General features: G+C 54.7%; 5 protein-coding genes across 5 annotated transcripts; 2 read left to right on the top strand and 3 right to left on the bottom strand.

Moving 5' to 3' along the window:
• Positions 1-1,169: 1,169 nt before the first annotated feature.
• UV8b_03710 (uncharacterized protein) lies at positions 1,170-5,534 on the bottom strand (the record flags this gene model as incomplete). Its single annotated transcript, XM_043141208.1, has 3 exons — positions 1,170-1,344; positions 1,469-2,136; positions 2,316-5,534. The coding sequence occupies 3 exons, from the start codon at positions 5,532-5,534 to the stop codon at positions 1,170-1,172; spliced, it is 4,062 nt and encodes a 1,353-aa protein (XP_042997142.1).
• Positions 5,535-7,506: 1,972 nt separating this feature from the next.
• Positions 7,507-9,397, top strand: UV8b_03709 (uncharacterized protein; the record flags this gene model as incomplete). Its single annotated transcript, XM_043141207.1, has 3 exons — positions 7,507-8,763; positions 8,870-9,221; positions 9,321-9,397. The coding sequence occupies 3 exons, from the start codon at positions 7,507-7,509 to the stop codon at positions 9,395-9,397; spliced, it is 1,686 nt and encodes a 561-aa protein (XP_042997141.1).
• A 663-nt stretch (positions 9,398-10,060) lies between these two features.
• Positions 10,061-11,258, bottom strand: UV8b_03708 (uncharacterized protein; the record flags this gene model as incomplete). Its single annotated transcript, XM_043141206.1, has 3 exons — positions 10,061-10,612; positions 10,742-10,980; positions 11,243-11,258. The coding sequence occupies 3 exons, from the start codon at positions 11,256-11,258 to the stop codon at positions 10,061-10,063; spliced, it is 807 nt and encodes a 268-aa protein (XP_042997140.1).
• Positions 11,259-12,125: 867 nt separating this feature from the next.
• On the top strand, positions 12,126-14,249 carry UV8b_03707 (uncharacterized protein; the record flags this gene model as incomplete). The annotated part of the gene is made up of 4 exons (XM_043141205.1): positions 12,126-12,184; positions 12,350-13,742; positions 13,883-14,056; positions 14,232-14,249. 4 exons carry the CDS (start codon positions 12,126-12,128, stop codon positions 14,247-14,249), a joined length of 1,644 nt encoding a protein of 547 aa, XP_042997139.1.
• A 1,109-nt stretch (positions 14,250-15,358) lies between these two features.
• Positions 15,359-19,200, bottom strand: UV8b_03706 (uncharacterized protein; the record flags this gene model as incomplete). The annotated part of the gene is made up of 5 exons (XM_043141204.1): positions 15,359-16,595; positions 16,659-17,612; positions 17,709-18,393; positions 18,473-18,853; positions 18,993-19,200. 5 exons carry the CDS (start codon positions 19,198-19,200, stop codon positions 15,359-15,361), a joined length of 3,465 nt encoding a protein of 1,154 aa, XP_042997138.1.
• Between the last annotated feature and the right edge of the window lie 4,280 nt (positions 19,201-23,480).

Genomic DNA, 23,480 nt, shown 5'->3' with positions numbered 1-23,480 from the left:
CTTGTCTGCTTGACTTTACCGAGTATGTACCCTGTTCCGAAAGGCGTGAGACGGGGGCCTGTTTGTAAACTTTTCAAATCTCAATTTGCGGGGGAGGGTCATGCAGTGAACCATGGTAAACAGCAACTGGGAGATGCGGAGCCATCAGCAGTAACCAACATTAGCTTTGTTTGCCTTGCCTCGACTTACCGGCACGGCACGTATTTAGGGGCACGTACCTTGTTTGAGAAGAAGGGTGGACATGGGGGGGGAAAAAGCAATGCGAATGAGGACGAGTTTTACGCGTCTTGTTTTACCCTGCTGCTCAGTGATTCGGCATGCTGCGCCCATCGACCGACCGACCGACCGATCATTCAGCCAAGCACCCACCAGGCCTTTCCTTGCGCCCGCTCTGCCTCGTCTTGGTCCACCGTTGCGCGCGGCCGCCCAAATCTAATCCCACGCAACGCGTCAGCCCAGGGAATGATCTAAATCCCCAGCCAATGGGACCGAGCACGTGCCCGTTCCCGTGCCCGTGCGCGCGCGCCAGTGATTTAAATAAATAAATAAACAAACAAATAAGCAAATAAAAAATAAAAAAGTCTTTTTGCCCAGCTGCAAAAAAAATTCCAGCGAGCACGGGAGCACGTGAAGCGGGAAAGAAATCTCACTTCAAGACTCGATTTGCACTGCACACTCACTGCTTTGCACAGTCGATTGGATTACACTGCCGATCTTTCTTTTTCTCTCTTCTTTTTATTTTTTTTTATTTCCTTTTTGGAACCCATCCCTTGCCCATGCATGTGAAAAATGATACTGGATACATCAGAAATCCTGCGCTCCCCACCCTTTCTTTCGCCCCGTCTACGCCACGCGTTCCGTCCGCTCTTGCGACGGGTTGGCCGCGCGCTTTGGCCGTACTGTTCGTGCAAGGGGGACGGCGACGAAGGCGGATGACATGCACGCGAATCGAAGCAGTTGAAAAAGAAGAAGACGAAGAAGAAGAGGAAGACGAAGAAGAAGAGGAAGACGAAGAAGAAGAAGAAGACGAAGAAGAAGAAGAAGGGAGAAGAAGGGAGAAGAAGAAGAGGAAAATGATGAAGAAAAAAAAGAAAAAAAAAAAGAAGAGCAAAAAGACAAGAAAAACAAGAATAGAGCTGCAAGGAAATGCACATCGCTTCGTTTGCCCGCTATGCTGGTCTCGAGCTGGCCATCTCTCCGTATCGGCCGCGGTGTTTCGTCGTGTCGTAGGCCTGCAGGACGCGCGTCTGGCTCTCGTCGGCCTGCGAGAAAGCATAGCCACGCTGCTTGCGCATCCTCTGCACCTGCCGAACTTTTCGGATCGCTTTTTGGAACTGCTCCATCCTGCTGGCTGTTAGCTGCCAACTACTGTGCCGATGCCAAACGGAAGCTGAACAAAAGGGGGGGGGGGGGGTGTGAAGACGTGGGCTGATGGTAAGGTGTGTGTGTGTGTGTGTGTGCTCCGTACCTGGGTCGGTAATCCTGGATATTGTACTTTTGAATCTCCTGGATGTGGTGGTAGGTCTGCGGCCAGTACATGCGCTTGGCGTACTTCCACACAAAGTCCCGTATCAAGCACAAGACGGCCAGGACGACCGTCTGCAGCCAGAACACGGGGCTGCTGTACAGCCTCGGTATGACCCCGTGGTACTCCATGGAAAAGTGCACCATGGGCGCCACCATGCCGTAGGCGGCGATAAACACGTACCAGATGGCCATGCTGCCCGGGATCGCCAGCACGTGGTACTTTGTCCAGTTGTTCGTCACCAGCGCCGCCTTGCCCAGGACGGTGAGGAGGACGGCGCCGTAGAGGGCGGTTCCCCAGACCCAGTGACCTGCCACCTTGCCGTCGCCCTGGATCAAGTCCCCGTACCAGATCAGTTCCGCGAAAATGTACAGGACGATGGAGTGGTAAAAGGCGTTGGCGATCCACTGGGCAAACGTCTTTAGCTTGAAAAAGTAATTGCTCTGACCCATGGCGTACAGCTGAGGGTACCGGTCCAGCAGGCGCGCCGAGATGAACTGATCGAGAATGCCGAGGGCCAGCGGCGGGAGGACGGTAAAGAAGACGTTGTAAAAGGACAATGTCCACGACTCGTAGATGACTTGGCCCGAGAAGACGTTTTGAAAGGTAAACTGCAGTCCCCAGTCAGCAAGATGATGATGACGATGACGATGACGCTTCACACAATGCCTTTACCGCCGTCACTACGCCATCGATATATATATATACATACATATACATATATATACATATGCATATATTCATGCATATACATGTATATACGTGCATATAAATGGAAATAAAAACTCACCCAAAACTGCGTCAAGTACAGAGTAATGTTCTTGTAAAACGAAAACAAAATCGTCTTGCTCACGCGCTGATAGCTCCAGGCCCCGTGCACCAGGAGCAGCTTGCGCAAGTATCTAAACTGGGCAATGGCAACGTCGGCGCTCCGTGCCGCCTGGAGGCCCTCCATGCCGCTGATGCCCACGCCAATGTGCGCGGCTTGGATCATGGACACGTCATTGGCGCCGTCGCCGATTGCCAGCAGGATGGACTGCTTCTGGTACTTCTTGACCAGCTTCACCACCAGGGCCTTCTGCAACGGCGACACTCGGCAGCAGATGACGGCTTTGCACATGATGGCCAGGTCCAGGAACAGCTTCTCCAGGTCTCTCTCCAGGGCGTACGTCAACGACTTGCCGTCAATGACCAGCGCCAACGTCTCGGTTTCAATGGTGCCGTCTCCTTGGGTCCGGATCGCGTCCAGTTTCTTCTGCAGGTTGTCTCGCGTTGCCGTCGCCGACTCTTCGTTGACTATGAGCAGCATCATGTCCTCGCTGAGCAGCTTGCAGCTCATGCCAATGTTGATGGCCGTCTCCTGACGATCTCCGGTGAGGACCCATACCTTGATGTTGGCCTGCTGCAGGGTGTGGATGGTCTCGGGCACGCCGTCTTGCAGGCGGTCTTCAATCGCCGTGGCGCCGAGCAAGTAAAAGTCGTGCTCGATAATCTCCGACGCCTTGTCCAGCTCGTCCGTCCTGGTCCCCCCCACCGTCGTTGCGGCAGCCTCGTAGATTTTGAACCACTCGGCAAACTCCTGCTCCGGTACTTCGCGCGTGGCTAGGCAGAGCGTGCGGAGGCCCTCGGATGCGTATTCTTCCAGATGACGGAGCGTGGCCTCCACGTGAGGGTTTTCCTGGTGCAGCCGTTCCAGGATGACGGTATCGGCGCCTTTGCAGTAGATTCGGACCTTGCCGTCTGGGCAACGATAGATGGCCGACATGCGCTTCCGAGTCGAGTTGAACTCGCACACGGCCAAGAGTTCGTACTCCAGTTCCCGGCCACCGACACTGATGATGACTGCTTTGGGCTTTCGCGCGGTGAAGCGGTAGCCCAGCTGGAGAGCGCCCTCCACGAGAGCACCTTCGTCAGGGGAGGCGGCCTGGTACTTGATGCGACCCTTCTCGTCCATTTCCGGAATAACGGTGTGGCAGGTTGCCAGGAGGGTGAGGAAGTGGTCGATGGCGAGCGCAGCCTCGCCGCCTCCGGCCAGGTTGGAGCGGAGCCTGTCCAGGTTGTGGATGCCCATCTCATCGGCAGGACCGGACGGACGACGATCCTCCGGGACGTCGTCGGCGTACTGGGTGCCGGCAATCGTGCACTGCTTGAACTCCATCTGGTTGCAGGTAAGCGTGCCGGTCTTGTCGGAGAAGACATACTCGACCATGCCCAGCTCCTCAACCAGGCTCGAGGTTCGGCAGGTCGCGGGAGTGTCGGCCTTGTCGTAATACATGTCGAGGTCGTCGTTGATCAGGATGCCGTGCCAGTACTTGACCAGCTCCACGGTGACGAAGAGGGAAATCGGCACGAGCGAAGAAAAAAGCACCCAGTACGTGACCATGTCTCTGGCAAACGTCCTGACGACTTGGGCGGCGCTGTCAATCTTGTGCAGGTAGAGATAGCTGAGCGAGTCGCCGTAGACGCTGCGCTTGATGAGGTCTCCGACGGTGCAGATCACGCTGAGGACCAGGAGCATGCCGACCAGGACCAGGACGAGCCAGTTGAGCTTCTTCTCGACCTTGGTTCGCTTGATGGGCGCCGCCGTGGCGTTTCGCATCAGCTTCGTCTCGTGGCCGGTGAAGACGACGACGCCGTGGATCCAGGGCGTGTTGCGCAGGGTGGCGCCGCGGAGCAGCAGTTGCTCCGGGTTCAGGGCCAGCTCCTTTTCCCCGCCTCCGGTTTGCATGGTCAAGGCGGCCTCGTACGTGTACAGGCTACTGTTCGGCTGTTCCGACTTGATTCGTCCGCCGAGCCTGCTGAGCTCGCTGGGGGAGACCATGGACGACGTCTCCGGCAAGGCCTGCTTGATCTTGAGGTTCGTCTCGCCGTCCAGGTTGGCTGTTTCGATGTAACAGAGACCCTCGGGCTCGGAACTGGCGAGAAGGACCAAATCTGCCGGGAAGGATTCCTCCGACTCGACACGGATCACGTCTCCGACCGCCACGTTGATCCACTTCGTCTCGTTGAAGCTGGAGCCACGGAGGACCCGGGCCTTTGACGTGTTCAAGGCGTTGTCGGCCTGCTTTCTGCGGTAGTCCTCCACCAGTTCTTTGCCAGCTGATATGAGAAGCACGATGAGCAGAGGCGCAATGGTAGTGTACCGATTCGTCGGGGAGAGGCCTGGAATCTGCTGCAGGCCGGCTGTGAAGAGGAAGAAAATGTTGGCAAACTTGGAGAATTGCTCGAGGAGAAACTTGGGGAGGAATGTGGCGACGTTGTACTTGGCTGTCGAGATGTGGTTGTCGACATATTTGTTGGCAGCGTTGGCCGGGGGGTTGTTGAGATGGATCATTCGAGGTCCCAGGGTAGAGGGATCAGGCTTGCTGCGTCCAAATCCGAACTTGAAGTTGCCCATGTCGAATGCCTTGCTTCTCGGCGGCTCACCCTGCGCGGCAGCGGCAGCGGCAGCGGCTGGAGCTCCGCGCTCCCGGCCATGCTCTGTCAGGGGCAAGTCCATTTCCGAGTATCCTTGGCCCATGCCAAGCTTGTTCTTGACTTTCCCCAGAAAGCCACCGCCCAACCCAAGGACGCTGTTGCGTTTTCGAGCACTGCTCCGAGCTGCGGAAGGGCCCCCATCGCCGGCACCCCCGTGCTGGTAGTATGACTCGCCATCGGCTGCATAGTCGTCAAAGTCGTCGGCGTATCGCTGGTAGTTTCCGAGCTCCGAGGTCTGGCTGTAGTGCCTGGACGTGTACGGTGCAGGCCGACCCTGTTGCGGAATACCCAAGCCGGCGCCGGTAGAGTGAGACGGAGACGAGCCTGCTGCGCCGACAAAGTCATCGTAGGAGACGGACGGTCGCTCCTCAGGTTCTTGGTCGCGACTGTAGCGTCGCATAAGATCGTCGTCGGTCAGGGTCGACCTCTGGCCGCCGCTGTATGCCGGCTGGCCATTGTCTAGATCCAGCAGCAGGTCGTCGCGATTTCCAGAGGATCCGCCGTGACGAGCTCCTGTCGGTCTCCCAGCCATGCCGGAGGATGAGCGGTGCTCAGACAGTCAGATGGAAGGCTGACGCGGCCACGCATGCAGATTTGGATATCTTTGTCCCGGATGAATAGGATGGCTGTGGGCGGCGAGGGGGGGGGGATTGGGGGATTGGGCTAAGTCGTTGACCACTTGCGGGAGTTTGGGCCAGAATATAAAAGCGAACGGCGGGCCCTCGATGCGGATGACGTTGTGGGAGAGCAGCAGCGGCTGGGGGGAGGCGGGAGGGTTTGGTTTACCGACGATATGCCTTTGGTGGAGGGCTGGCTGGAGAAGAAGAGAAGGCGGGTTGTCGAGTCAAGTTGGATGGACAAAGTTGGCATGGGCTGCTTGCTGTATGGACTTCTGGAGAAGAATATGGGCGATTTGGTTGGCTACAGTAGCTAAGCATATGTACACATGTAGCATATATTGATTGACTGGATTGCGCACTTGCTTGGGGCGAGCTTGGGGGACGCAAGGACAGCACCAGCACCGTGCGTGCTACAAGCCAGCCGACCAGACGTCTACTAACAAGCTATCGGACGTGTAGGTTAGTTAGGTACCTAGGCTATTGGGAAGAGGAAGGTTATGTACCTACCTCCTTAGGTAGGTAGATAGGTACCCGAGTACCTAGAGGCACCTAAGGTAGGTGCAGATACCCGGCTTGCAGAATCAGCTTGCACTGTGCAGTATTCGGCTCGCTCGCCCGCGAAACCCCAAACCTGGATGCCTGCCATCCACGCCTTGGCACAGCCAAAATTACGCAAGACAGCATTGCTCTGGTTCTGCGTCAGGGGTTATCGGCGCGATGCAGCTTGTCGGTACTCGGTGGAGGGTGCCTACTGTACCTGATGGAGGCAGGGGATTCGCGGGTCGATGACCATCTACGCGTACGTGCAAGGGGAAGGGGGGGTGTCTTTGTTCTGCCTGGCAGAGATATTTCAACTCGTTGCCGTTTCTGGAAAGCCCTGGCGCTACTCGGCCCCTCGACGACGTATTTTTAGCCGCCAAGTCGCCAGCCCAAGTAACTTGCGCACTGCGCAGTGCGCAGCATGCATGAAGTCGGCGGGCTGGTAAGGGCCCTGGTCAACTCTCAGACATGACCTGTTGGTCCGGTCGCCCCTCCTGCATACGAGGTGAGGCTGTGTGGGCGGCAGTTCGGGGGCTTTGTTGTTCCTGTCCGGGCTGCCGGTGCAGCGCAGTCGCCTGGCAAAGTCTTGGTAATTTCACGTCGGAGAAAACCTTGTTGCGCTGGCCGAGGGAACAAACATTGAAACCCAGGTACAAGGTTGGCGCTCTGCTCGACTCCCAGGAGTCAAGTACCTAACCTAACATAGTATCCAGCAGAATTGGCTGACGCGCAAACCGACCAGTCCTGTGAAACCATTTCTTAACAAGGCACCTTAAGGGGTAGGTAAGGAACCTCACGTAAAGGTAGGCGGTACGGGGCACACATGTGCTTTTTGCAGCGTGTGGCCCCGTACTCCGTACTTTACACTCAGTACTCCGTACTGTATACCTATGTAGTCTGCAACTGCCCCGCTACTCTCGGCGCTAGCCCGCTTAGCGCGCATTAGATGCTGCGAATTAAAACCGAGACCCAAGGTCTGCCGCCGTCATCAATTTGACGCGATACGTGATACGTCGCTGAAAATCTTCCCGACTTACTTCCTCTTCCGACGACTCGCGTCCTTCCAAGCCAAGCTCCAACCCTCGACGTCCATCTACCTGCCGTCAACCATCAATCTATCAATCCATCAATCCATCAATTCGGCTTTGTTTATTTGGCATGACGTGCCATTCTGCCGAGCCGTACCCATCAATCCGGCCCCGCCGCCGCCTTGGAGAACCAAAAGCCTGGTGCTGCACTGCACCCTCATGCAAGCTTCTGAGCTCGGCCGACCACCACCCTCAATAGCTCACAAGATCTTGGGTCTCTCGTCCAGAGTACCCGTGGGTAGCGCGACTTGGAACCATGGATCCCCAAGCGATTGGCGAGAATACACCTCTGATTTCCGTCCCCCCTTCTGCTACCAGCCCCGGCCCCGGCCCCGGCCCCGGCACCGACACCGACATCGACATCGACATCGACACCGACACCGACACCGACACCGAGCCCCAGCCCCAGCCCCAGCCCCGGCCGCGGACGGCAAGAACGGTCACATTCAGCTCCGATCCCGTCACCAAGACTTTTGAGTCGGATTCTTACCCCCCTCGGGGCGGCAATCCGCCCTCCGCCGCCAGCCTTTCTGCCGCTCCCCCTCGTGCCGGACCTCCAGTGTTGACGGCATTGAACAACAAGCTCCGGAGACGAAACAGCCATGGCGCCGTCCAACAAATCATCCAACCCCATTCGGGACCGGGACCCAAGATAGGCCCCCAAAGAAGCACCAAGAAAACCGAAAAGCTCAAACTCTTGCCCAACCCCGACATTGAGGACGGAGAGGACGAGGAAAGCGGGCGAGACGTTTACTCGCAGTACACCCGAATCAAGGACCCCAACGCGAGGAGAGACGCGGCTCGGCTGGGCAAAGGAGACCGCGATCGGCTCCCCCGCGTGACCGCCTATTGCACCGCCGACAAGTACCGCATGGATTCCCTGATGCGTTTCCTCAAGGGCCGCGGCAAGTTGCGAGGCGCCAATCCCAAAATCATTGACGAGTGCATATACACGCCATACTCGTACAGCAAGCCAAGCAGGATCCATGAGGACCCTGTCAGAAAGCACGAACGACGCCACTCGACAGGCAGTGAGAGCTTGGAAGATGAAGACCGCCGTCATCACATCTTTGCTCTGCACAATGCCGGTCACGACTCTGGATATGGCGGCGACGAGTTCCCTGGCGGCGACGCTGCCGTTGCCGCTGCTGTTGATTCGTCCCAGCCGTGTAACGAGACCGTGTTGGGCCCAAGCGTGACAGAAGAGGCCCCCGCAGCCGAGGGCGCCTCACGGGTTGACACGCACGTTTACACGCCAGAGGTCTTCCTCTTCGACTACGGCGTGGTTGTCATATGGGGCATGACCGAGTCGCAAGAAGCCAAGTTTCTCAAAGAGCTAGCCAAGTTTGAGCTGGAAAAGCTCGCCCCAGATGACATCGAGACTGAGCTCTTCAACTTTTACTACACCCGCGACTACCAGGCGCGCATATACAATGACTTCATCACGCTGAGAGACAAGAACAACTACATGATCAAGCTTGCTATATCTCACGCGCTGGCGCAGAGTGTCAAGGTGAGCTCCCTGGGGGGCCGCCCACTTGCTTTCTTGGTCCGCACCGGCAAACGCTAACTAGAAGGGGGGGGGGGTTTTGGGTTTGGGTTTGGGTTTGGTTGCGCAGACATCATTGTACGAAGAGCTCATCGCCACCACTGTCGAAACATGCAAAGATATCCCCGCCCACATTGCCCTCACGGGCAAAATCAACCTGTCTCGGAAGCAGATCAACATGCAAATCGGAGACCTCTTCATCCTCCGCATCGCCATCCATCTCAACGGCTCTGTCCTCGACACTCCCGAGCTCTTCTGGGTAGAGCCCCAGCTCGAGCCCGTCTACCAAGCCGTGAGGAGTTACCTGGAGATGGACCAGCGCGTTGGTCTGCTGAATGAACGGCTCGATGTGATTGCCGACCTGCTGGCTGTTTTGAAGGATCAGCTAAGCCACGGCCACGGAGAGAAACTCGAGTGGATTGGTAAGTGCATCATCGTCCGCGGACGGCTTTGGCATCCCCTTTCCTCCCCCCCTGGTCACTGGTGTCTCGTCCCAAGCCAATCCAGCTAACCGGCCTTAGTAATTGTACTCATTGCCATGGAGATTTTTGTGGCTTGTATAAATATTGTCGTTGACGTTTGGGCTGGCGACGTGTGAATGGGTCAAGCAAGGACAGCTTTCTTCGACTGCGGCCTTTTATTCCTTTTATTTTTCTGCCCTTTCTTTCTTGCTTCTTCTCTTGAGCCCGAGGGGGTTCCCTGGAGTTTCCATCTTTTTGCAAAGGTACCTACCAACTCTCTCGCACCTTTTCTCCTTCTTCTTCTTCTTCTTCTTCTTTTCTTGCTTAGAATTTCTCCAGCCCAATCTTGGACAAGGAAACCACCGTCTTCTTCTCCCCTCACCCCCTGTATACTACATCACGTATGGCGTCTTGTTTTACGGTTCAGGTTAGTCAAGACTTTGCGCACAAAGGATAGAATCTCTGTCAGTTTACAAATGCCGCAGTAGGCCTTGGGTAGTAATTCCTACACGGATTGCTTGACGAGTAAACAAAATGGGCCGTGTCCAAAGTCCGACATTCCTTTTCTCTACCTCCTCAACATGTTGAGAGACAAAAGAAAAGCGGCAATAAAAAAAATAAAATAATGAAAATGGGAATGCAACATAAAACGCCTTCCGAGAAGACGCCAAAAAAAAAAAAAGAATAGCGTCATGAATAACCCAGATGGAGACATATTTTTTTAAAACTCCTTGCACCGCACACCCGGCTCTGCGTTATTTGGCCCAATCACACCAGTTTCCCTTAGTACCGTTCTCATGCTAGTCGTCGCCGTCCTTGTCCATCTGCGTTTCTCCATCCTGATCCTCGGTATCGTAGTTGGTCATCTCGACATCTTCATCCTGCGTGTCGGTTTTGCCACCAGGTTTGCCCTCCTTCTCGGGAGTCTGGTCAACAAGATCCTTGTCCGGCTTGTCCTTTTCATCATCGTCGTTGTCGTCCCCATCATCAGGCTTCTTGGACAGCTCCTCGAACCTGGTCTGAATCTCCCCCTTCTCGGCCGAGGGGAGGTCCGCCCACGCGCGGGCTAGTTCCTCGTCAACGTCAATGTCACATTCATCGTCCCTGTTATTTTCCTCGAGGGCAGGCCGCGCATCGAGGCAGTAAAGCTCGAAGGCGCTCTTGGGGTTCTGATTCTTGGATGGTTTGCGGACGCCATTAGTCGAGGTTCTGTCGGAAGCGTGGCCTTTGGCTTGCAAGTCTGACGGCGACGCAGGTCCTTTGAAGGAGCTGTTGGGGGTGGCTTTGGAATCCATGTCCAAAAGGGCCGACTTTCTATGGCCTCTCTTGATCCGCAACGGCTTGTCCTTGGGCTAGATGGAGGAAGAGAATGATGTTAGCTTTTTTTTGACACTGCCTGAGCTGCGGTGGGCGGGGACGCAATTGGGTATTCGCTTTGGTCCGTCCAAGGTTAGATCTGGACGAGACTTGGGGATGCGTACCGTTGGTGGCGGACTGGGGCTACCCTCGGAGTCCTCGACATTGGCGCTGGTGCGCCTAGAGAGCTGCTCCAGCAGGAAGGCTCTCTCTATTCGGAGCTTCTCGACTTGTCTTTTTATTCTTGCCAGACGCAGTCTAGCGGCATCGTTTGCATCTTCGACCTCGTTGGTCCGGTTCTTGAGCTGCACGCATTTGCGACGGTAAGCCTCCTCGACGGATGGAGGGAGTGACGGAGGAGTGGCTGGTTCACAAGATCGGACGTCAGAGGAGAAAGCAAAAAAAGAAGATGGCAAAGAAAGAAGCAGCAGCAGAAGAAGAATAAGAAGAAGAAGAAGAAAGTAATGCTTCTTTTGCGGCAGCTGTTTGCTTGAGCATGGCAGGGCGCAAAGAACGGGTGCGACAAGCGGACGCGCAGCAGCGCAGCAGACAAGGGACGAAAGCACAGAGGTGACCACAGAGTCCGAGGAGGGCTGGACGCGGCGCAAATCAAATCTTGGACTCACACGATTGAGGAGCCATGCTTGATGTGCAACACAAAGCAGCCAACTCGAATCAATCAGCCGTCTGGTGAGCAGGACGGGAGAGGGAGAGGGCCAATGGCTTTTCGACGTCTCGACACGGTGGGTGGGTGGGCGGTCGGGCGAAAGAGGACGAGCCCAGTGGCGGCCCACGGGATGGAAAAGAGGGCGACGCAGTATGCGCACGGCAAGGGGTCAAAACCAGGCTGACGACTGGAGATGAAGGGGAAATGGAGGTTATGATGGACGATGGGGAGGAGGAGGAGGTGGTGGTGGTGGTGGTGGATGTACCGGTTGAGTCGAGGCGATTGATTGACGACAGACAGAGGCCATTGAAATACAGGGAGAGGGCATTGAATTGACATTTACATGTACTGTGCTGTACTGTATTGACCAGCATTAGGCTGCTGCGACTTGACGCTGTAAGCATTGCCTGGCCCAGCTGTACGATGGCCCGTACAGTGCATGTCTGGGGCCCGGCAGGCGACTTACAGCATACATACCATACAGTAATGTATCATACGGAGGTACATGCAGCCTGGTGCGGCGCTGCATCAGCTGATTGGCTGTGGCCTGACCGCCGGGCACAAAGCAACCAACCAAACGTTCGTTACCTTGTATAAACATGTAACATTGAAGACACCAGACAATGCAGCTTGAGATTTTCTAGCGGGGCTCTCTGCTCTGTTCCTGTACCGTTACGCCCAACGAGCCACCCGGACAGTAACTTGCTGCTCGTGCTCTGTCTGCTTGTTCCGTCCTCGTCCTTCCAGCTGGAGAGCTCAAGAATCCCGATCCATCATCGACGCCCTAGCTGCGAGATACGTTGCCTGCTTGTCGTCCAGTCTCGCAACGTCACGTCGTCGCAATGTCTCTCAACATCCCCAGCGCCCCCAATGCGGGCCTGTTCAAGCAAGGCTACAACAAGTGAGTTTGACCGGACCTCTTCTCCTCTCCTCTCCTCTCCTCTCCTCTCCTTCCTCTCTCCTCTCTTTTCTCCTCTCCTCCGCCAGGCGCAAAACGCAAGCTTCAAAACGCAAACCGAGACGTAAACCAACCCCTCCCCCCCCCCCCCCCCCCCCCCCGTCACAGCTACGATTCCGAAGACGGCGCCGTCTTGCGAAATATCGATGCCTGCCGAGCCGTCACCTCCACCGTCCAGACGTCTTTGGGCCCCTACGGCCGCAACAAGGTCGTCATCAACCACCTGCAAAAGATGATCCTGACCTCGGACGCTGCCACCATTCTCCGGGAGCTCGATGTCGTCCACCCCGCCGCCAAGCTGCTCGTCATGGCAAGCCAGCAGCAGGAGGCCGAGATGGGCGACGCGACCAACCTGGTCATTGTCCTGGCCGGCGAGCTGCTGCGCAAGGCCGAGGATCTCCTGAGGATGGGGCTCAAGTCGGCCGACATTGTCATTGGTTACGAAAAGGCCCAGAACTTTGCCCTCGAGACGCTGGAAAAGCTCGTCGTCGACAAGGTCGAGGACATGCGGGACCCGGAGGAGCTGAGCAAGGCCATCCGAACCGTCATTGCCAGCAAGCAAAACGGCAATCAAGATTTCCTCGCCGACCTCGTTTCCGAGGCCGTCCTGGCCGTCCTGCCCAAGAACCCCGCCAACTTCAGCGTCGACAACGTCCGCGTCGTCAAGATCATGGGCGGCGGTCTGGAGCAGAGCCGCGTCGTCAAGGGCATGGTCTTCCCCAAGGAGCCCGACGGTTCCGTCAAAAAGGCCCGCCGCGCCAAAGTCGGCGTCTTTACCTGCCCCATCGACACCAGCCAGACCGAGACCAAGGGCACCGTCCTGCTGCACAACGCCAAGGAGATGATGGACTTCAGCAAGGGCGAGGAGGCTCAGCTCGAGACGGCCATCAAGGAGCTGCACGACTCCGGCTTGCGCGTCGCCGTCTGCGGGGACAAGGTTGGCGACTTGGCCTTGCATTATCTCAACCGCTACGGCATCCTGTGCATCAGGATCCTCAGCAAGTTCGAGCTGCGCCGGCTGTGTCGCGTTGTCGGCGCCACCCCTCTGGCACGACTGGGCGCGCCCATGCCGGACGAGATGGGCAACATCGACGTCGTCGAGACGCTTGAGATTGGAGGCGACCGCGTCACCGTCTTCAGGCAAGAGGACGAGGCTACCAGAACCGCCACCCTGGTGCTGCGGGGCGCCACCCAGAACCACTTGGACGACGTCGAGCGCGCCGTTGACGACGGCGTCAATGTGGTCAAGGCAATCACCCGCGACGCACGCCTCGTGCCCGGGGCGGGCGCGACCGAGATTCAGCTGAGCGCCAAGATACAAGCCCAGGGCGAGAAGACGTCTGGCCTCGGCCAATACGTCATCAAGAAATACGGCGAAGCTTTCGAGGTTATCCCCCGTACCTTGGCCGAGAGCTGCGGCCTCGACGCCACCGAGGTTTTGAGTCGATTGTACGCTGCTCATCACAAGATCGACGACGGCGACACGGGCGTGGATGTTGATGCAAGTCTAACCCTCCCAAAACCCTTCTCCCCTCCCCCTTTTTTCTTGGGAAGGAGTCACGTTTTTTTTTTTTTTTTCTGGCGCCCTTAATCTCTACGACCGTCATGGACGATTTCTAACCCAGGCAAATCTCTTTACAGAACAACGACGGCAGCGGCATCCTCGACGCGACTGACGAAGGAATCCTCGACCTCCTGGCGTCGAAATCGTGGGCCATAAAACTCGCCACAGAGGCCGCTCGCACAGTCTTGTCGGTAGATCAAATCATTGTCGCCAGACAAGCTGGCGGTCCCAAGCCCCCAGGCCCCAACCCGGTAAGTCGCTCCTCTCTCTCTCTCTCTCTCTCTCTCTCTCTCTCTCTCTCTCTCTCTCTCTCTCTAAGTGCGTGCGTGCGTGCGTGCGTGCGTGTGTGTGTGTCTTTTTGCTCACGTTGCACCTGGCATATACCGCCTTTACACGGATATTGCTAATGCAAAACTCGACTCGCAGAATTGGGATGAGGACTAGGTGCAGTTTGGGGACGAAACCAACGACGGAAACGGATTCGAAAAAAAATAAAAAAATAAAAACAAAAACAAAAAGGGTGTGCTCGAAATGGATATGCTTTGGCCGGATTACATGGGGTCATGGAGGATGATGCTCCCCAAAAGGGCAGTCAGTGTACGATGCGCGGAAATCGTGGATACGATAAGACACCCAAAGAAAGGGCCCGTGGAACAATCAAGACAAGGATGGGTCTGGCCTCTGCATCAACGTCGTGGTGCACTGCACCATGCACCTAGTGATTATCAAGTGCGTAACTGACCTCGCCGAGCTTTGATACGTGAACCCTCCAGCTCCAATCCACTGAAGCGTGTCCCAGCCAACCTGTACCTTTCACACGTCGGCGGCCCAAAGACGGAAGAAGAACGTCCAACTACATATACATATATGTGTGCATATGTTTATGTATAAATATATATATATATATCCTAGGCGCACTGCATGTAGCACCTTACCAGGGTTTTCCACGAGTGAAAAGAATAGGAAATGTACAGATTCCCCCCTCATCCCGATTCGGGTCAGGCAGGGAAAGCCCCGACACACACAAGACAACGCGAATAAAGTAAAGTGTGAAACTTGAAAACCGAGACCACCGCTGCGATTTGCCGAGAACGGCGGGTATCGTGGGAAGAGGACATGAGCGCGACGTTGCGCGTGCCAGAGTCGACGAGGATGGCTTTCTTTCCGACTCCACGGCGAATCGTTTTTCAGCCCAGGGTCCGCGGCTTTGGGATATCCAAGAAAAGAAACAGACCAAAAAACTAAAGAGAAAAATAAAGAGAAAAAAACAAACTAAACAGGCCCGTCTAAGTCCATGTCTGTGCACAAGCGTCTGCCAATGTCTTCATATATAACGTCAAATCGTAAACAGAAAAATTAGCATGTCGAAAAAAGGGGGGGGGGGAAAAAGAAACACGCCGACAAATTTTTGAATACCGATACCGGTGCCGTTTTGCAGCGGTTGTCGGTGTGCAGATTGGGGGCCTTTTCCTTGGCAATTCGAGTTCCTCGGCAAGACCAAGACGGCCACGGCGACGATAACGGTCATGAGGGAGGGAGGGGGGGCGGGGGCATCAAGCTTCTTCCATGATACCACCCCCACCGCCGCCGTCCGCTCGCCACTCCCGGCTCTTGTCTGAGAGACGCTTGATGCCGCATACGCGGCCAGCCCACAAGGTCTCGACTGGAGTGCGGAAGGTAAAGGCTCTCTGGGAGCTGATGACGCCGATGGCCTGCAGCACGGCTTTGCGGCTGTCCCGTCCAAATATGGCAGGGTGATTTATCCACTCTAGACTGGCCTCCAGCTCGGCATCCAACGCCGCTACGGTGCCCGCATCGATGCCCCTTCCTAGCCCAAACTCGTCATGGGACCGGCCAAGACCGAGTTGTGCATGCGCAGAGCCATTTCCGCCAGACGACGTGGCTGGCGTCGGGGGCGACGGGCTGCGCTTCCCATCAGGAGTGCCAGCTAGGGCACGGGAGGCCGAGTCGTTGGTCCCAACCGGAGGCGCCAAGGGTGAATAAAGCTTGCTGCTCCCTTGCGGTACTGGAGGAAGGCCTCCCTTACCCAGTCCTTTCAGGATCGATCGAGTCTCACTCAACAATGTTTGGGCCCGATCGTGCTGACCACGGCTCGTCAACGTCAAAGCCCGGGTGAGCATATCGGATGTCAGCAGCTCCATACGACGCTGAACTATGTTGGGGTGCGGCGGGATCGGCGGAGAGCTGGGCCGCGACTTCTTTTGGCTCGAGCTTGGAGGCAACATGGTAATGGCCAAAAGCGACGGTCGAGGCATGTGCTGGAGAGTACCCGCACGGAGTATGTCGTCCCAGCTCAGATCAGCTTGCACCAACGGAACCTCCTCGATCGACAAGGCCCTCTCGGCCTCGTTCTCCGACGACCCACCGAGAGCCTCCAGCCCAGAGACGATGTTGTCCCATGGATCTTGCGGTAGCTGGTCCTGCGACGTACTGTCAGGAGTTATGACGAGCTGCACCAGGATGTCGCGCTTGTCGCCGAAGCGGAGGTCGCCAAGAGAAGCTTCCGCATCCCGACCGCTTGCCCTCTTCGTCATTTGCAAGGCCCCGCTGATCTTGTGAAATTTGGCCGGCGAGCCCTCGGGAAGTTTCAGCTTGAGCTTGACGTTTTGGTGAGAGAGCGATTGCATAGAGCCTAAACATCCAGCCAGGCATTCGCGCAACATCATCCAGTCCTTGACATACGTGTAAGACGCCTTGGTTTTGGCCGACAGCTCAATCATGGTGTCGGGTTTATGCGTCATTCCCAGCCCAAATGAGTGTATACTGATTCTGCAAGCCGACATTAGTTGCGCTGCAGGGGCTTGTTTTGGAAACGTGCAGGACTTCACTTACTTGGCGGCCTCGGCCCGAGACACGACAAAGTCGACCGAGTCGACGTCAGCCGTGGATGCGTCGCTAATGAGCATGATGGTTGCAATGGGATTGTTGTGCTTGCGCTGCATCAACAAGTCCATGGCAACGTTGGCCCCTTCCACCACGTCCGCCCGATGGCTCTTTTGGCCAACCGGCTTGATGGACGACAGGACGTTGGTCCAGCCGGGCCATGCCTTTGTCGTCATGCCGACAATGGGCACTCCACCTCCGCCGGACCCGAAAGTTACCAAACCCATTCGATCTCGCTCGCCAAGTGTATGGACCATGAACCTTAGCGCATCGCGCACCAAGTTCATCTTCACGCCCTGCATAGATGAGGAGATTGGGACAACAACGACAACGTCGACGGGAACGTGTATCGAGCCGTGTGGATGGGCCGCCTTGGCGGCGAAGTTGGTGTATTCAGTCGGTGCCGTGGTGACGGACTTTGGTCCCCAAGAGGATGTGGTGGAGGGGACTCTTTGGGGTCTGGATCGCAGCCACTCAGTCTCCTCGTCCGTTTCTGACACTTCTCCGCGGTCAAAATCGGGACTTCGAACCATCAAAGGCTCAACCATGTTCAAGTCCAGTAGCGCCTGGTTCCACAGCTTAAGCTGGTTCCGGTTGTCGAACCGCAGGTGGAATTGCGGCAAGTCGGCGACGGAGAGACTGAGCGTCAGGATATTTTCGTCCAAAGACCCGGTTTCGGATACCTCGTTTAAGTGCTTTTTGATGAGGATGCTCCCTTTAAGAGAGCATCTGGTTGCTTGCCCTGAGACGGAATTACCGTCCCAGCGGGTTACAGCCTGGGGAGGCAGCTTCTTCTCCTTGACGCAAATAAGCATCTCGGCAAACAGGTAGCACTCTAGTTCCTGCCATGATACTTTGTCCTTACCGACACGTAGCGTTCCGTAGAGTCTCAATTGACCAAATCTGCAAAGTCACACATTAGCGATTATTGTGTGTTGAGAGGAGAGAGACAAGTCCGACGGTCGCGTCGCGCTCGAGCAGAGAACCACTGTTACTCACCTTCCAAAGTCTAGCCCGTGCCAGTTGTCAACACGATTCCGAAGAGACTCGGTAATCTCTTCCAAGACCTCGGGAGATTCGTAGGGGATGAATCTCGGCGCACGCGGTGCCTGAGTCACTGTGTGAGTCATCGTTTGATCGACTCTGGCACTGGCCGGGGTGGATTGACGATAGGCGATGGCAAGGTCTTCAGGGTCTGGCCTCCAGCTGTTACCCGCAACTTCGACAGTGACCAAGCAGGTTAGTGTTTGTTGCTGGCGAGAGCGGTTGATGGTCGGAAATTCGGATCGGACTGTGACAATTGGAGACGGGATAGGGCTGCGCGAAATGGCGCGTGGACTGCCGGGTGACGTTTCCATGGCTTGCACATCATAATCATGTCGCCATGGCGTGCTTTGCATCGTCTCCGGGTATCCACCGGACGAGGCGACGCCTGTAGCCTCGCTGTCGCTTCTCGCGTGCCTTGAGGAACCATGTCGGTCAGTCAATGACGCGTCTCGGCTGTCCCGGAGGCTGCCCTTGGTGCCGCATTCGCGTCCACTGCTGGTGAGTTGCTGGACATGGTGCTTGTTTGGAGACTCTTCAAGACTTGGCGGCCGTAGAGTCTGGTTGTCCCAGGTCGGTGTCGGGGTTTGCGCTGAGCGACCATCACTTGCCGCTGAGCGAACCATGTTGCTGATTTTGTCTGTCCTCGGGTTAGCAACCTGGCTTTGGACTTGTTCCCCATTGGGAAAAAAAATATATTCGGAACAAGGCCAACGAACTGATGTCTATGACATTGCCCCCTCGGCTGGTGTCAAGGTGGAGCGGAGCTTCGCAGGTAGGGCAGTGCTTCCCGTCGAGTTCGCGAATGAACTCGTAAAAGCAAGCTTCGTGAGCGACGTGGGAGCAAGAGAATTGCAATATCCGCTCGCCTGAAAGAGTGTGTTCCAGGGGCTCTTCGCAAACAGCACATTCGCTGCCAACAAAAGTTCTTTCGCGCCGGGAACGGCTCCTTTCGGCCGTGCTAGCCATGACGTTGTTATCGATAGCGCCTACTCTGCGCGACGGTGTGCTCGTAGCGGATCGAGTCGAACCTATGGACGAGTCGCCTCGATGGCTACCGTTGCCCCCAGGCTGCGGTGGAAAGAGCCGATGAGAGAGGCCTAAGGATGGGAGGATTAGTCGCTTTTCTTTTTCGTTCCAAGCGCATGTGGACTCTGGAAACCCCAGTTGTTGAATCAGAAAATCAAGCGTGGACTGGCAATGGCCAATCTTCAGTTGCGTCGATGTCAATCCCCATACCTTTATGAGAGGGGAAATCCTGGTCGGCGAAAGGGGCAGGGCCCGTGTCAGGCCCAAATTGTGCCACAGGTGCAATGCGAGGGTGATCAATCAAGTCTACGGAGACTGGTCGACTCGTGAGCTGCGAATTTCCCTCGTCGTCGTATGGGAAACCGGCACTGTCTTTTGCTTTCCGATGAGCTTTGCGGACTCGCCTGAACATGGACATGGATTGAGCGTTTTGCGGTTTGGCAACGTCAAGGTCAAAGTCTTGCCAGGGACAAGCCAGCAAGCAATCATTTAACGACCAAAAGGGGTATGTAGACGTCCCGTAGCTGCGGTGTGAAGGCAAATGCCAATGTCGGGCTTAGCAGAGGAAACTAGAGAGCAAATTGAACAATGCTAAAAATGAATATGGCGGGGGAAAGTAGGTAGGTGCAAGGCGGCGAGCCAGGGTTGAGAGGTTATATTAGACGGGCACCTTGTCCCCGGAGGTACTCGAGAGGCGGCACGATGGCTGGTATCCGATGAACATTAAGAGCCAACCGGAAAGCGGGTGTAGTTTTTTTTTTTTCTTTTTTTTTCTCAATTGCTTTATCGTCTGCAATTGAATGTGGCTGGATAAAGGAACGACTTGGCTGGCTGGGTGAGCGAAGAGACAAAGAAAGCGGGAGAGGCTAATATCGCTTGAGGATGAAACTCGGGCGCAAGTTGATTAACCAAGGGGAAGTACTCCGTTCAGAGTTAGTAGTACCGGAGGAGCATATAAAAAAAAGGGAGAAGGGGAGAGAAAAAAAAAAAAAAAAAAAAAAAAAAAAAAAAGAGGGAAAGGCCGGGTGGGTTGGTGCGTGCGGTGGGGGTGTGCGGCCGGCCGGCCGTTGGTTATGGCGATGAATGACAATGGGCCTTTTCCGTATAACCAGCTACTCTGTAAGGCGTTCGACAAATTGCTTGACTTGTCAATTCCACCAAATGCATCGGTGGTATTGTGACGGGCCAAGCTCGGGACTTGCTGATAATGAAGATATGCCGTCCTCTGTCTGCCACAGGGCTGTGCGCGCAAAAGTGCTGAGCTTTTTTCGGCGTTGGGATTCTCACCCGAAACATGGACGGACGGTAGGGATCCAGTTGCTCCGCAAGTCGCTGGCTGGCTTCAAATGCAAAACGAAACGACAAAGATGGCGAAACAGGGCGTGTCGTCTCTCTGGTGATAAGAGGAGCGCGCTCTCCGAGGAAATCCTGCACACCCAAACCACTCCCTAGTGCGTGCACTAAGGAGAAAGAAAAAGAAAGTCTGGTGATGGAAGGGCGAGGGTGGCGATAAAGTAGGACTTGGTCCTGAGTCTTCTGATACCGAGGAAGGAGGGCCACGAACGGGGCTTTCAAGTCGAACATGAGGTACCAAGCACTCCGTTCTCAGTACCTACCTAAGTAGGTAGAGACTACATATCAACCGACCTATGCCCCCCCCTAGTCATTCGACCCCCCCATAATAACTTAACAGACCTGACCAATACTCTTTCCTAATATAGAGATACGGTAATAAATAGTAGTAGATCCCTTAATCTATAGTAGCCACTAGACTATAAGTATCTTTATATATATTTTTCTATAGTGAGTGACTTCCCTTATATTTTTACTAGGTATCCCTACCTAAGAACCTAATATTAAAAGTAGATAAAGTACCTTTATATAGACTTTTATATTGAAAGTGACTTCCTTTCTTTTATTAGGTAGGTACCTAGGTCCTTAGGTACTATACGTAGAAAAAGTACCTTTATATATATTTTTCTATATAAAGTGACTTCTTATATTTCTACGAAGTACCTAGGTACCTAGTATCTAGGTACTAGGGATAGAAAAAGAGGTACCTTTATATATATATTTCTATAGAAAGTGACTTCTTTAATATTCTTACTAGGTACCCTTACATAAGAACCTAATAAAACAGCAGAGAAAGTACTTCTCCCTATATTTTTCTAAAGAAAGCGACTTCTTTAATTTCTTTTACTAGGTACCCCTACCTAAGAACCTAGTAAAATATCAGAGAAAGTACTTCTCCATATAGCTTTCTATATAAGGTGACCTGACCCACTATTCCCTAATAAACCAATTATATTAAGAGTATAGCCCACAGCAATGGTCAGGTCAGTTAAGTTATTATAGGGGGGTCGGATGACAAGGGGGGAACACAGGTCGGTTGACCTGTACCCTCAGGTAGGTAGGTAGGTAGGCAATCAAGGATTCGGGACCAGGAGCAGTCGGGAGGAACTCCTGAACGTTCAAATTTTCTTGACCAACCCCTGGATGCAAGGGGAGGGAACCACAAGTTTGACATAGTAGATTTGGGAGACATGGGGACCTAGGTGAAACTAATAGTGACGAGGTACGGAGCACGGAGCACGTCCCTGTCCGTACGCGATGATCAACGGTAATTTGCGGCGAATTCCCCGGGCTTACAGATTACTGAGGTGGGGAAACTGGGCCGCTGGGTCGCTCAACTTCCCATTTAAAGTTAAGCTGCCTAGTGCCGATTTCGAGTCCTATGTGTCCTATGTATGTATGTACGGAGTACGGAGTAGTTGAATCCATGTTCCATGTTAGGCAGGGCACAGCTCGTGGGGCGTTTCCATAGTGCCAAGTTTCGAAACAGCATCCTGGATCGTTCAGAGACGCGGGCGATTCTGTGCTCGAACTTGGACGTTGTCGCAAAACCTGATCCGGGCCATGTTGTCGTTGTCGGCATGAGACGCAACGCTCCGTCGACCTTGTCGTGCATCTATCTGCATCCCAATGATCGATCCCACGCAGAGTATGAGATTTTTGTGGATTTTTTGCAGACCTTTTGCGACGTTGCTGTTGATGTAGCAGTATGAATTATCAATCGAGCTGGATCCGCTCCGGGGGAAAAAATAATTAAAAATAAAATAAAAATAAAAAAAAGCATTCAACAGCAGACAGACGGACGGACTGAGCCGTCATTACAGCAGGTATCGGGAGGTGACATGTCTGTAGCAGAATAATGATGTGTCAGTACCTCCGTGCATACGTACCGGCAGAGAGAAGGAGAGACATTTGACCATGTCGCCACGAGACGAAGAGGTTGGTGTGTCCAGATCTGAGCATGCAGCCAATAGTAACGCTGCGACCATGTCATGTTGGTGAGACCATGTTCCGCAGCCAAGTCCTCGGGAAAGCAATACCAACCTGACCTGATGGTGGTGGTGGTGGTGGTGGTGGTAATGATGGTGGTGGTGAGGATGGTGAGGATGATGGTGTTGACGGCTCCTCATTCCCGGGACTAGAATAAGCCACTTCCATCGTGGCTACTCCTTGTTTCTTCAGTCACAAGACTCTCAACGTCTGCGAGCAGTCCCTGTCGCTCCTGATCCAAGGTGCCGTCATCAGGCCCAGAGTCGGTCGCCAAGGGTTGTGCCAAAGCAAAAGTCAGGGGGGATGTGTTGGTGGCGCATAAGAAGAAAATTTGTGTTGGAGGAGTGGTGGGGAGGAGCAACCAAGGAAGGCTGAAAAGTGAGGTTTGGTCGTCTGGTACCTACCAGGTAGGTACCTCAGCCTGGTAATCGACATGTTGGTAGATTTGACATTAGGTACCTGCCTAGAGGTAGGTGCCTACCTTGGGAGGTATGTTGGGTACCTGGAAATTTGAAGAATACTACATATCGACCTAATGCCTAAATTGCCTACCTCCTAGCCTAAGTAGATAGGTACTTGGAAGTACTATGGAAGCAAAGATCAGGGAGGCCAGTTTATATCAAGGCACCGCACTTTGTATCCTTTGGTCAAAGGCAGATGAAGACGTTATGAAAATACAAAGTATATTCGCAATTATCCGCCATGTTTGGCATGGATCAGCCCAGCTTCAGGTAGGTGCAGCCGAGTCACGTCGCACGGCAGCCCCCAGGGCCAGCTTGCAGCACCCGCAGCAGGTCCAGCATATCCAGCAGGCACAGCGCGTTCAGCGGGGTCACAGCAGGTCAATTACGGATAACAGCAGGCACTTGACAGCACCTACCATTGGCCAGACGCCAAGTCCCGTACAAGCACCGTACCTGGTAATGGGCCTCACCGGGCAACAGTGACCCCCAAAATCTCTTAGCAGCGACGATTGGGACTTCCGCAGAGACTGAGAAATCTTACAGAGAACTGAGAGACGAATATCGAGCTTCCTCTCCATGCCGCCCCCGAGGCAAAATGATTTGCCCAGCCGTTGGCTTATCGACGTCTTTTTGCTTCCTACCTACCTTAGGTAGGTAGGTAGGTAGGTACCCATGTATTATTTCTCCGACACGAACGCCCCACGCCAAACCGTCAATCGACCCTTGTGGATACTTATAGTTACATCTAGTGCGTCTCCACCAGGGTCGGGGTACCTAATAGGGTCTTACCTAGGTACGTAGCCCAGGTCTCAACGTACGTGGTCTGATCACCAATAAGCGATAACATAATGCCAGGCTTCGGCAGTTACGGTAGCGTGATGACGAGACCTAT

The sequence above is a fragment of the Ustilaginoidea virens genome, chromosome 3 (genome assembly GCF_000687475.1).
Source record: "Ustilaginoidea virens chromosome 3, complete sequence".
NCBI classification, from domain to species: Eukaryota; Fungi; Ascomycota; class Sordariomycetes; order Hypocreales; family Clavicipitaceae; genus Ustilaginoidea; species Ustilaginoidea virens.
The sequence above is the reverse complement of the archived record's forward strand: the minus strand, read 5'-3'. Positions and strand labels throughout refer to the sequence as shown.